A 13,591-nucleotide genomic window follows, 5' to 3' on the forward strand; every position below is an offset into this window, starting at 1 on the left:
CCAATTATTTTTTAAATTAAATAAAAAAAGCCATTTTACCATGCATACTTGTATTAAAATTCAATTTTAAATTTTCAACCTTTAAAAATCGAGAGCAATAATAACAGATTATTTATTTCTGTAATTAAAAAAAATAGTAAATAATTTTCGAATGACAAATTTTTTTATTTTCTGTAATATAACATTTATGAATTTTTCTATTAATTTGCTTCGATTATTTAATAAATTTCAGCAATGAGGAAGTTTTGTTACATCGACAAAATCGAATTTCTGACTATAATAATCAGTGATATTACCCTTTGTGTCATTTTATATTTATTCATTTTTTTTTTTTTTGACAACAAATTTATACATCGAAAATGATTACGCTGTCTATTAACAGTTATTGTTGGCACATGACAATTGCGTGATATTGTCTTTCTTAATAGGAATTATAAACTGACATTTGTAAATACTGTTTAGTATCTTTTATTCCTTTGTACCGTATACTCTCCTTAATTTCAAGAAGAGTATCAAATAAATATTTGTATAAAATAAACACAATAGTACATGAAAAATATTTAGTAGTATTATTTAATTATTATTATTTAATTATTATTTAATTTATAACTATTTATATAATAATTATAGTGATTAATATAAAAGTGTTTAAAATACTAGTGATTAAAACTATTTCTACAGTGATTAAAATTAATGATAAAAATTCATTATGGATCATGAAATACGTCTCAACGATCTGGTATGTCAAAAATTTCATTATTATAATATGGAAACTGATTACTTTTAACTATTAGGAAAATTTTTTTTTTTTTTTAAATTGTCCATACAAAAGATAAAGAAAAATATTCAATGCTTTGTGTCTAAAATATTAATAAATTTATCAAGGCTTTCATCTAAAACAAATTCAAAATTTCGGATTGATACGAAAAGAATTGTTTTATGGTACCTATAAAGATATTTTGGGAAAGATTATATCAACTGTTATTATTTCAACGAAATATTAATAAACTTCTTTGGAATTTATATTTTACTAATTTTTTAACTTAAAAGGTACATTTTTTATTGAACTGGTTATTATTCCATTATAATACGTTTTTTTATAATTTTTATTTTATTATAAAATATTTTTTTATTATTTTAATTTTATTATATTATTAAAAAATTGAGAAATTTTAATTGCAGAATACATCGACATCGACAAGTGCACCACAAAGAAATGAAAATATTTCAAAAAATAGAAATCCTGATATTACTTATGGAATAGATGATATTCCACCCTGGTATTTATGTCTATTTATGGCATTGCAGGTGAGATGTAATAAAAAAATATATTCGATCTAGTTTAGAAAATACTATAATTTCATATATTAACGTTACAAAAGTTGAGCGAGAAAAAATTAATAAAAATGAAATTAAAAATAATAAAAGTTATTAAAAAAAACTTTATTCATAAGGCAAAAGAATACGTTTTAGCAAAGCCTCAGTTAGAAAATTTTTATTTTCAAATTAATTAAAAAAGAATTTATACTATACTAAAAAAGAATTCATAAACAATTTATACTTAAAATTTATTATCCTTAAATTTTATCTGTTTAAATTTAATTTACATAATTTACAGCACTATTTAACTATGATAGGTGCTATAGTTTCGATACCATTTATCCTAACGCCTGCACTATGCATGGCTGAAGATGATCCAGCAAGAAGTCACATAATTTCAACAATGATTTTAGTTACAGGAATAGTAACATTCATACAGACTACATTTGGTTGCAGGTATATTTTCAATTAAATAATATAATGTAAAATTAAAACGAAAAAGTATGATAAAACATTTTGTAGATTTTAAAAATTTTTGTAAACTTTCATTGACAGACTGGGTCAATAATTTTAGTACTTAAAATCATACTCTCAAGGCTAAAATTCAGTCGAAAATTTTGTTCTAGTTTGTCTTGTAAACGGCTTTATAGTTAAAAGTGGGCTGAAAGTATTAGATTTATTCTTTACACCTTTACAGTATAATTTTATCTCAAAAAACTTTTAAATTATACTGTAAACTTTAATCTTTAAATGATTGATATTTTATAAGTTTAAAAAATAATTAACACTATCTTAACTTAAAAGTATCGAATTGCAACGAATTGATATTAAAAATGTGGATCAAATAAAAAATTTATCCTAATTTTTGGCATCAATTTGATTCACTTTAGTATCAATTTGATACTTTCAAGGAAGATGTGAAATTCATTTAAGAATTATTAACTTTCTAAATTGGTATTGTACAAAAATTTACAGAATAAACCATACAACTGTATGGTTGAAAGGTTTCAAAAAATTGATGGTATGGATTAAAAAAATTGATTAATTTCCAAAAAATTTAAATTAAACCTAATTTTTAATAAAAAGAAAAAAAATTTAAAAAGCCTTTTTCAATTAATAATAAAAATTAAACTTTTAAAAGTTTGTCATTCATTATAAATTTAAATTACGTCAATTAATTCTTAATTCGAGGGAAAATGATTCAGTGTATCAACGGAAAGTTAATAGTAATTTAAATAAATCTTCAAAGTGGAGTAATTTTAAAATCAATGAGTTGCATTACATTATTTGTATCTTAAAGAGAGGGGGAAATTGAAATTAATTGCAACGAAATCTGGAATTACTGGTTTCTAGTCTGAATTGAAATGTCCAATAAACGTCTAATTAATCGTGTTTAATTAATTGAAGAAACATACTGACGCACACGATTATTTACATTTATAATTGTTAATTACAATTGCAAACACAAATTTATACTGAAAAAATTTTCCATGCTATATCCAAAATTATTTTGATGAAGACACTTAATAGATCATTTTTTTGGTGCTATTAGTTTTTAATATCTAATACTAATAATAATAATAAAAATGATTAATAAGATCTTTCTAAGATCTTTATTGTTTAACTTAAATGGCTTTTTAAAAAGTTTCTTTTAACAAATAATAAAAATGAAAATACAAGAAATGATAAATTTTGCAGACTTCCTTTAGTCCAAGGTGGTACAATTTCCTTTTTAGTTCCAACTCTAGCATTATTAAATTTACCACAATGGAAGTGTCCAAATAATGAGATATTAGAGAATATGTCTCCTGAGGATCGAACTGAATTATGGCAGGTACGAATGAGAGAACTTTCAGGTGCTATTGCAGTCTCTGCTTTATTTCAAGTAATTATTGGATTTGGAGGTAAACTATTTCGATTTGTTCTCATGTATTTTTGTTCTTTCAATAATGTTTTATAAAATTTACAAGTCAAATACGTACAAAAACACTAAAATGTTCTTTTTTATTAAAGCGCAAAATAATTACATGTTTGGTAATAAAGAAAAAATTCAAGGTCCCCTCTAATTGTATATATAATAGTTTAACATTTTTTCAATCTGTTATATAGAATTTTTCCATTTTCAGGAATAGTAGGATATATATTGAAATTTGTTACACCATTAACTATAGTTCCAACAGTATCATTAGTTGGTTTATCATTATTTGAAAATGCTGCAGAAGCTGCATCGCAACATTGGGGTATCGCTGCGGGGTAATAAATTAATTGGAATTAATAATTAATCCATAACATTATTCCTATTATTTATTTCTTGATTTAAGCCATAAATGGATTAATTATTTACAGGACAATATTGATGTTGACACTGTATTCGCAAATATTGGTTAATGTCGAGTGTCCGATAGTTGTCTACAAAAAAGGTCAAGGCATAAGAATCGTTTGGTTCGCTCTATTTAAATTATTCCCTGTAAGTTCTACCCCCCTTTTTCTAATTAGTACTTTCTGAATTTGAATTAGCAAAAACTTCAATAATTTAATAATAATAATACAATTCAATAATTAACTTGCGTATAATGAGTCCAATTATAATATTTATAATATTCTGCCGTACTTGGTAAAAACTTGGTTAAGTCACTTTTTTGTGAAAAATGAGTTTTTTATATCAATGGATTCGTAAAAAAAACTGCATCTACTTATGTTATTAAAAAATTTTATTTTAATTATTTATTGCAAAAAATAATTATTAAAAATCTGCGAAAATCGAGAAAATAAGGAAATACTTGAGAAAAAGTATAGTAACTCGAGTTACGTAGTGTAAAAATCGTAGAAGGCAATGAGCTCGAGCATAAGATAAGAAACAAAAACTTAGTCAAGTCGACATAATATTTCTGCTATCAAAAACATAGTGAATACTCAGCTTTCGTTTCGAAGCAAAAACCTTAAGTCGAGTTAACTGAGTTCTTATTTCGAAAAGTGGCATGAGCCAGACACTGTGTTTCGAAAGCAGACTCCTTAAGTCATAAGATTCCACCACGTGTGGAGTTAACTGAGTTCTTGCTTCTGATCGGCGGCCTGAACTCGACTACCTTTTCGCTGAGCACTCCTTAAGTCAATTTAACTAAGTTTTGCTTTTAAAAATAACACTTAAGTCCATTATTTAATATAATTTGTTTAAATAATTAATTTTTGACTGCAGAATTAAAAAGAACTCTATCAATTTACCTAGGAAGTAAAGTTAAATTAAATAATTTTTTATACTATATTAGGTTTATTAATACAAACAGTTTTTCGTCATTTTCTCGGTTTCACTAAAATATGACTTAACTAAGTTTTTACCAAGTACGGCAGTATTGCATTTGGCACTCTTATCTTTTTCAGAATTTGATAGTATTTACTTCATATAAGAAATATATTTTATATTTCAATATACAAGAAAAGTTTGTGATATCCTTTGAAGAAAGGTACCTAAGAAGCAAATCATTTTATAGGTTATTTTTCAATTATTTTTGCCTTACAAATTTTTGTTTAATCTAGGATAATTTACCTTGATTCGGCAAGGGTCATAGTGGCATGTGGACTAACTAGAAAATCCCATTATTAAGAAAAGGACGAAGATATATATGTCTATCCTTTTCTTTCTATAATGGGATTTTCTAGTTAGTCCACATGCCACTATGACCCTTGCCGAATCTAGGTAAATTATCTTCGATTTATTTGTGTAAAACTAAAATCAGTTTTTATAACCTTCCCCACCTCATCTAAACTTGCAGCAATTGACAACATTGTCTCAATATTATGTGAACCTTGCAGCAAAAATTTTGACAATATAATGTTTCTGCAAGTTTAGATGCTGTGGAGATTATTTTAGAGTCGCTTTGTGTATTTTCATTCCTAAAAGTTACAAACATAGCCTCTAAAATTTTTAACTTAGGTACTTTTCTTTGAAGCCATTATTAATATCTTATTGAACATTATTAAAATATTAAAATTATTAAATATTAAGTAAAATATTAACTAATGTATGTCATATATATGTAAAATATTTTAATCTCTTTGAAAATGATTTTCAGGTATTATTGACAATAGTTGTTATGTGGATAATTTGTGTTATTTTGACAGTAACTGACACTCTTCCACTTGGACATCCAGGCAGAGCGGATACAAAAATAAAAATTATTAATGACTCACCATGGATTCGTTTCCCATATCCTGGACAATGGGGTATTCCAACTGTCACTCTGTCCGGTGTTCTTGGTATGTTAGCTGGTGTATTAGCCTGCACTGTCGAAAGTATAAGTTATTATCCAACAACATCAAGAATGTGTGGTAAGTAACACGCCATCTATGGTGATTAGCTATTTTTTACCTCCATTTTTCTTATACACCCTGATGCTGTCCTTCCGGTTTGACGGAATTTTGAAAAGTCGTGTTATTTCTATTAAATATTCTTAGTTCGTGATGTTCGTTCGTGACTCAAAGTATGAGTTAGAAAAGGACAGATAAATATTTGTGTCTTTTTCTAACTCATGGATTATGTTTCCAAACGACTTTTACGATAACCTACTGTGCGTTGGCCTTTTTCTTTAATTAAAGGCCAACGCAGAATGAACTGATAATGATTAAAAATAACATTTTACAGGAGCTCCTCCACCACCAGTACATGCAATTAATCGCGGAATTGCAATCGAAGGTCTGGGAACAATGTTAGCAGGACTTTGGGGTAGTGGAAATGGAACAAATACCTTTGGTGAAAATGTCGGTACAATAGGCAAGTAGAACTGTATAAAATATTTGACGCCCTGAAGAAAGCTACCTTAGCAAATTATTTTAAGCTTATGTTTGTACCTTTCTTCGGAGCGCGTCACAATAAATTATTAAACTAATTAACACAAATATTCAATAAATGAATATTAATGTTAATTAACTATTTACAGTACTAAATAAATGTTAATGTTAAAAATTATATACTTAAAAAGGAGTAACCAAAGTGGGAAGTCGGAGAGTAATTCAGTGGGCTTGTTTCCTGATGATTCTCCAAGGTATCATCAGCAAGTTTGGAGCTGTTTTTATCATTATTCCAGAACCAATTGTTGGTGGAATATTTTGTGTTATGTTTGGAATGATTGCCGCTTTTGGTACGTAAATAAATTTATCGTATATACAAATAGGTTACAATAATTTAAAGGAATCAATTCAAAGAAAATTAATTTTTATTCAAATTGGTATTTTTTATTCATCAAGGTTTATCAGCATTACAGTACGTCAATCTTAATAATGCGAGAAATTTGTATATTCTTGGTTTCTCCATTTTCTTTCCATTGGTGTTATCCAAGTGGATGATCAAACATTCGAATGTCATACAAACCGGAAGTGAAACAGCAGACGGTGTTATTACCGTTTTATTGAGTACAACAATTCTAGTTGGAGGAATTACTGGATGTCTTCTAGATAATATAATACCAGGTAATGCAAAATATTACTCTAGACTTTAAATTTAGAGAAACCTATTACCGTTTATTATATTACTGCTTTATCAAAATTTTAAAAAATATTAAAATTTTCTTCATTTTCCGTTCAACAAAAAAAGGTACTCCTGAAGATCGAGGTCTAATAGCCTGGGCTAATGAAATGGAATTAAACTTTGATGCTACTTCAGATAGTGATGAATATGTTTCAAATACTTTTGATTTTCCAATAGGAATGAAGCTATTAAGAAGGTATATTAAATCGATAATTAACATTTTTCTTATTTTTACATTTTTCACTTTCGCTAAGTTTTTTAATTTCTTAATTTTCTTTCAATTCAGGTGGAAATGGACGTCATACTTACCTTTTATGCCAACATATAAACCACGATCTTAATAATTATATGTAATTCAAAAAACACTGCGACATAAAATTAAAACTAACGTATATTTGACGTTACTTAACTTTGTTTATAAGCCAAAATATATCAATAAATTGTAAAATTAAGAAGAAAATTTTATAAAAAATATTGTACTAATTAAATAAAAAAATTTTAAGTAGAAAAAATTGCTTATACTTTTTTTTTATGGCAAAGTCACTAACTAACAAAATTTTCATAGATGTGTCATGACTTTTTAAAACGCCGTCAAACCGGAAGGAAAGCATCTAAGCATCTGGGTGTACTTAAAGGCGATTTTTCAATATTCTAATTTTTACGTCGACACTCGACACTTGGTATGCACTTGGTCGACAAACGGTCGACTTTCACTTGAAGGCAACTGTTTTGCCAAGTTGCCAACTCTGACAATAAGTGAATCTATTATAATTACATGTAACATTGATTTATTATTAATAATTCGTTCATTATAGTTAATTATTGTAATAATAAGCGATAGTCAATTTTTTTAGATCAAAATCCCATTTGGATTTTTTAACCTTAGAAAAAGTGGTTATTCGAGTATAAAAACATTATTTGGAATTAACATATTTGTTAAAGTAATAAACATTCTGTCAAATGACATTTATACCATTAAAAATATATTTTATGGTAATTTGAGTTAATCAATAGGTTCGAGAAAATTAAGTTTTCATTACATAAATATTTTATTAACTTACATTTTGAAAAATCCAGCATTTGAATAAATGACATCTAGAAAATAATAATATTAGGACAAACAACAATTTTATCAGTTTAATTTTCATCTTTTTTAGGATTAGACGCTATTCTAATTATTCAAAATTATAATTATGATTAAATAAATTTAGATCATTTTTACAATTAAAACTTTTAAATTAGATATAAAATTACGATTAGAAAAATAATAAAAAATATTTTTTACATTATACAATAAATTTAAAAATTTATTAAATTGTATGTGAATAAATATATATTTAAATTGGGGACAAAATTGTAAAATTTACAATTTATTTAATTGTTTTTCTCTTCAATGCTTTTAAAATATTTCCATATACTACACTCTTTGGTTTTGTTATTTTTTTAAATCTTTAAATATATAGCCACTATAATAAACAAAATAATAACTACTAAATAAAAATATAACGCCGGACCCGCCGGACCATCTCATTTACGAAAGTGTAATGACAAAAGTGAGGTTATGTTACATTATCTTAAATTCTCGGAGAATTTAAATTTTAATTGCCGGTTACATTCTCGGTATAACATAACCGACTTAGAACACAAGTCGTTCGCGAACCTATTCAGCCTATTGTCGACGTAAAAATTGGTATATTGGAGAATCGCCTTTAGAAATTTGACAAAAACAAAATTAATTAAATTCGTTACTTACCTATCCTTAATCGAAGGGACGGAAGGGACAGTGAACAGTCTGCTTTGTCGCGCTTTTTGTCTAAATGTCTAGTTAGTCCAAGTGGTACAAGTGGCAAGTTTAGTGTTAGTGTCAGGAAACCAAATCGTAACAATAATTGGATTCAGTTGTCAACTCTTTGGGTGCGACTTTCGGACTAACGGTGAGAAATTAGAAGAAAGTAAGTATAAAGAAATAGAAAGTAATACTAACATTACTATTATTTTTGTTTCTGCAACTGCCGATAAATCATCAATAACAAACAGGTAGGTGTGAGTTTTAGTAAACAAAAAATCGTAACATAATAAATATAAGAGTAAAAGTTAACTTAACCTTAAATTAACCCTATTTTAAAAATTAGGATAATTTTTAATTTCAAAAGAGGTTAGTTTAACTGTAAGAATCTGCTAATCTTACGCACCGTACGTCAAGTTTCAGTACTACAAAAATTTCCTTCTTGAATCGTTTCATTTTATATCCACTGCTTCGGACCCTTCACTTCTCTCTCGTTGTCCATTCCCCACGGTTTTGCTCCGTGTTCAGTGAACGTTGTAAACAAAAACATCTCAAAATGCCGGAAAATTTAAATCAAAAACTATTTTATAATACAGTGTTGTGCCAAACATTTTCTCCAGACAAACAATTTCTTTGTGCCGGAAATATTTATGGCGACGTTTCAATTTACGAGTAAGTATTCTTAATTTTATTATTATTGTAATGTACCTTTTTTGGTTATCTTTAACCTCTTTTTAGGCATTTAAACTTTATTTTTAGTTCTTTAAACTATTTTTAGTCATTTAAATTTTTTCTAGTCATTTAAACTTTATTTTTCGTCATCTAAACTTTACTTTTAGTCTCTGAGACTTTATTTCTAGTTATTTAAACTTTATTTTTGGTCTTGAAATTTAGTACAAAAATTTGTTTCTCTTCGCAGAATTTCAAAAATTTTAGGTCCACAATTAGAGGAGAATAGTTGTCAAGGGCCAACATATCGATTTACAGCTCATTCTAATCAACATGTCGAAAGTATGGTGGCTACTGAACAATTTCTGGTTACTGGAACATTAGGAGAAATATCAGGATGGGACTGGAAAACGATCACTTCTAATAAGGCTTCAAAGGCTAAAGTTTCCTGGACAATAAGTTTACCAGTTAAAAAGTAACTACAATTAATATAATTAAGGCGTAATATCACTCTAGAGGCAGAAAAAGAGACCTATCTTTGATAATTTGTTTTGAGAAAATGAAAAATGAAATAGGATTTCTTTTTGGAGGGTTTATTAAATACGTAATATAGAAGTGTGGAGATTTTTTTTTAAAAATTATATAATAAAATGACGGCGGTAAATTTCATAGTCAAAATCGACTATTTTTTACGGCCTGAAAGGTTTTTTGAAAAATTTAAGTCCTGGAACAAAAAACAAAGAAATTTTATAAACTATATACTATAAACTTTGGAAGTACATATGGATTTTTTAATTGGATGTAAACTTTATTTTTTATAAACAATTTACTGTTTATTTTTTGGCAAAAATCGATTATTTTACTCAAAAAGTGCGCTATTTTTTTTTACAAAAATTGATGTATAAAAAATCCCATATGTATTTTTAAAGTTTATATTATATAGATCATGAAATTTCTTTGTTTTCTGTTCCAGGAATTAAGCTTTTCAAAAAAATTGTCCGGCAAGAAATCTAAAAGGGAATCATATTCCTTTTTTTCATTTTCCCAAAATAAATTATTAAAAATTAGTCTCTATTTCTGCCTCTAGAGTGGTTTTGTAGTTTTGTAATTTTGTAGTTCTAATTTTAATGTTATTTTTAAATATAGTGTGCATTTTATAGTAATTAGAAAGTATGGTACATAGTAATACGTTTAATAAATATATATAATAGATATTGTTTGAAATTTACAGTGATAGTTACGAGAGACCAGACGTTAATTTTATGGTTTATTCGAAATCAAATCACTTACTATACGCTGGCTGTGGAAATAATACAATTTACATAATTAGCTTGGAAGGTGGTAAAATTCAGAGAAGTTTGGAAGGTCATGAAGATTATGTTCACTCTATTTCCGTAATGTATGGATAGGAAAAAACTTAAAATTCTTCTTATCGTACTTTGTCTCGTGATAATCTTTTGCTGAAACTTCCCTCAAAACACAGGAATATTTTGAATATTCCAATGTTATGAGGGTTAATACCAAAATTAGAAAAGTCTTCTTTATTTTTAATTTATCCTTCCTTTGGCATATATTTATGGATTTTTGCGAGACAATTGCAATTAGATAATTAGGAATTTAACAAATAAAACTGTTAATTTAGGGGCGAACAATTAGCCTCTGCTAGTGAAGATGGCAGCGTACGATTGTGGGATCTTAGAAAGAAGGAAAATACAAATATTCTAAAACCTTACTTAGCTGATAAAGTAGCAAGGCCGAAATTGGGTAAATGGATAGGAAGTGTAGATTTCACTGAAGATTGGCTGGTAAGTAAAATTTTATACAGGCTTCATACTCATCTACTAAAACTAAAACGATTTAATTATTTTAAAAAAAAATTTTTGGCGACATTCAATTATTTACAATATTCACTATTTTAATAAAAAATTTCCCAACAGAATTTAATTTAAAAAAAAATAAAATTTTTTGCAAACCTTTAATTATTTTCTTCAATAATTACATTTTCACAGGAATTCAATTATTCAAAACACAATTTTCATAAAAATTTTCGAAGAAAATCCTTTATTTAAAAAGATTTTTATAAAATTCTTCACAAAAAGTCAATTATTTTTAATAATAATAAAATTCTCCACAAGAATTCACTTATTTTTAAAAATTGTTGAAAACTTTTTAAAAGAATCCAATTATTTTAAAAAATTTTGATAAAATTCTTTATTCTTTTTTAAAATTCTTTTCACAATTTTCATAAAATTTTTCGCAAGAATTCAATTTTTTTCAATAGAATAAAAATAAAATTCTTCTCAGGAATTCAATTATTTTTAAAATTGTTAATAAAATTCGTTGCAAAAATTCAATTATTTTTATAATTAATAAACTCGTCAAAGGATTTCATTTATTTTTAATACAATTTTAAATGAGTTACTCAAAAAATGAAATTATTCTTAAAAATTTTAATAAAATTAATTAAAAATAAATTTTAATAAAGTTCTTTGCCATAATTCAATTGAGGAGTAATTTTTTAAAAGTTGATAAATCCATTTTTCAAAAAAATTAAGATAAACACATTCAAATTATTAAAATCCTTAGAGATCAATTTATCACTGTTCAATTTAAGAAAAAGAATTTATTACCAAAGAATTGTCAATTTCAAAAATATTTTGGCCTAACCCTGATGATTTTTAATTTTTACCAAAAAAAATTCCCTTGTTACAATAGACTTTAATTACAATCAGAGCGTTTTAAATAGAAAAAATATTAAAAAATGAATCATTTATTAGAATTTTTCTACATTAAAGTTAATTTTAATGGTTATGTGAGAATTCTCATTTGTTTAAATTTCTCGAAATGACAAAATTTGGATTTATCAGGTTTTAAAAACTTACTCCTCAATTACGTTCATAAGTTATAAAATTCTTTGGAAAATTTCAATTACTTTTAATAGGTACAATTTGAATAAAATTTCTTGATAGAATTTAATTATTTTTAAAAAGTTTAACAAAATTTTTTGTTAAAATTTACTTATTTCTAAAAATTGTGATAAAGTTCCTTATAAGAATTCATTTTTAAGAAATATTTAATTATTCAATAAATTATTAACTTTTGTACTTAAATAATAAAATTCTCTAAGAACTTTCTGATAAGAGTTGATTTAAAACTAAATTTCAGTTAAAATGGTAGATAATAATTGAATATTGCAAAAATTTACAAGTGTATGAATTTTTAGAAATAATTAAATTTTAAACGATTTTCAAATTGAAATCTTTGGAAATTTCAATTATTGTAAAACTGTAATATTTAAATTTTTATTTTGAAATAAAATAATGAATGTTTTAAATAATTTTAATTAAAAATTTCAACAACAAAAAATAACTGAATTTTGCAAGAATTGCAATTGTAATTTTTAGAAATAATTAAATTTCAAAAAGGCTTTATATTGAAATCATTTAAAATATTAAAATTTTTATGAAAAAATAAATAAGTATTTAAATGTTTATATTAAAAAAATTATTCTACTTTTTGAATGTAATTTAATTTAGAAATTATGAAAAAATTGAATCGTTAAATTTGATTTTTTTGATAGCTACTTTTTTCAGTTTTAAAGCTACTTTTTGCTACTTTTTTAAAATTAATTATCGAGTACGAAACCTTTCTATGCTTTTTAAAACAAAGAAGAAGATTCAAGAAGGATGAGGGAATAAATAAGTGTAAATATTACATTGGAGTGAAAACAAACTCAAAAAGTGATACTGAATCCCACAAGAATGATAATTTGAAATAAATTCCTTACTTTCGAAACAACAGTTTATAAAAAATTTCACAAATTAATTTTGAATTTCATTTCATTAACTCCATAGTTATGCGGTGGTGGACCAAAATTATCACTATGGCACATGAGAACAATGGAAACGGCGACAGTTTTCGATCTACCCGATCAGGGAATACACGTCGCCAATATTTACGAGGAGAGAATAATTACCGGTGGGACAATGCCACACGTTTATCATCTCACTTATCAAGGAGAAACATTAGCCAAAGTTCCAGTCTCCAGTAACACGGTTTACAGTATCGTTTATCAAGAAGTACCGCAGAGACTATTAAGCATTGCCGGCTCTAGTAATCAAATCGACGTTTGCACAAACTTCAATTATAAGGAACTGATGTTAAAATTTTCTTAATTTGCCGCAACTAATTGTTTTATAATTTTCGGTACAACAAAAAAAAACCACTTTTGCATAATTTTTTAAATAAATTTAATTAAAATAAATATATTAATAATACACAGTGCGTTTCTAATT

At 25.9% G+C, this 13,591-nt stretch overlaps 2 protein-coding genes across 2 annotated transcripts; both read left to right on the forward strand.

Moving 5' to 3' along the window:
- The first annotated feature begins 466 nt into the window (after positions 1 to 466).
- Positions 467 to 7,289, forward strand: LOC122503159 (solute carrier family 23 member 1). Its single transcript, XM_043613605.1, has 12 exons — positions 467 to 739; positions 1,183 to 1,308; positions 1,619 to 1,776; positions 3,019 to 3,224; positions 3,447 to 3,573; positions 3,667 to 3,787; positions 5,391 to 5,646; positions 5,960 to 6,088; positions 6,297 to 6,455; positions 6,562 to 6,783; positions 6,908 to 7,037; positions 7,128 to 7,289. The coding sequence occupies exons 1-12, from the start codon at positions 710 to 712 to the stop codon at positions 7,180 to 7,182; spliced, it is 1,719 nt and encodes a 572-aa protein (XP_043469540.1). The 5' UTR covers positions 467 to 709; the 3' UTR covers positions 7,183 to 7,289.
- Positions 7,290 to 9,111: 1,822 nt separating this feature from the next.
- LOC122503149 (THO complex subunit 6) lies at positions 9,112 to 13,573 on the forward strand. Its single transcript, XM_043613592.1, has 5 exons — positions 9,112 to 9,299; positions 9,547 to 9,771; positions 10,528 to 10,695; positions 10,939 to 11,101; positions 13,151 to 13,573. Exons 1-5 carry the CDS (start codon positions 9,184 to 9,186, stop codon positions 13,469 to 13,471), a joined length of 993 nt encoding a protein of 330 aa, XP_043469527.1. The 5' UTR covers positions 9,112 to 9,183; the 3' UTR covers positions 13,472 to 13,573.
- Positions 13,574 to 13,591: the final 18 nt, after the last annotated feature.

The sequence above is a fragment of the Leptopilina heterotoma genome, unplaced genomic scaffold (assembly GCF_015476425.1).
Source record: "Leptopilina heterotoma isolate Lh14 unplaced genomic scaffold, ASM1547642v1 Lhet_246, whole genome shotgun sequence".
NCBI classification, from domain to species: Eukaryota; Metazoa; Arthropoda; class Insecta; order Hymenoptera; family Figitidae; genus Leptopilina; species Leptopilina heterotoma.

What these genes read in the sequence shown, in the direction of transcription:
- LOC122503159 (XM_043613605.1), top strand. Translation starts at nt 710, where the DNA reads ATGGATCATGAAATACGTCTCAACGATCTG. An exon ending in GTCTATTTATGGCATTGCAG is followed by an intron (nt 1,309 to 1,618) that starts GTGAGATGTAAT and finishes CATAATTTACAG; the next exon opens with CACTATTTAACTATGATAGG. An exon ending in GGAATGAAGCTATTAAGAAG is followed by an intron (nt 7,038 to 7,127) that starts GTATATTAAATC and finishes CTTTCAATTCAG; the next exon opens with GTGGAAATGGACGTCATACT.
- LOC122503149 (XM_043613592.1), top strand. Translation starts at nt 9,184, where the DNA reads ATGCCGGAAAATTTAAATCAAAAACTATTTTATAATACAGTGTTGTGC. An exon ending in GGCGACGTTTCAATTTACGA is followed by an intron (nt 9,300 to 9,546) that starts GTAAGTATTCTT and finishes TTCTCTTCGCAG; the next exon opens with AATTTCAAAAATTTTAGGTC. An exon ending in ATTTCACTGAAGATTGGCTG is followed by an intron (nt 11,102 to 13,150) that starts GTAAGTAAAATT and finishes TTAACTCCATAG; the next exon opens with TTATGCGGTGGTGGACCAAA.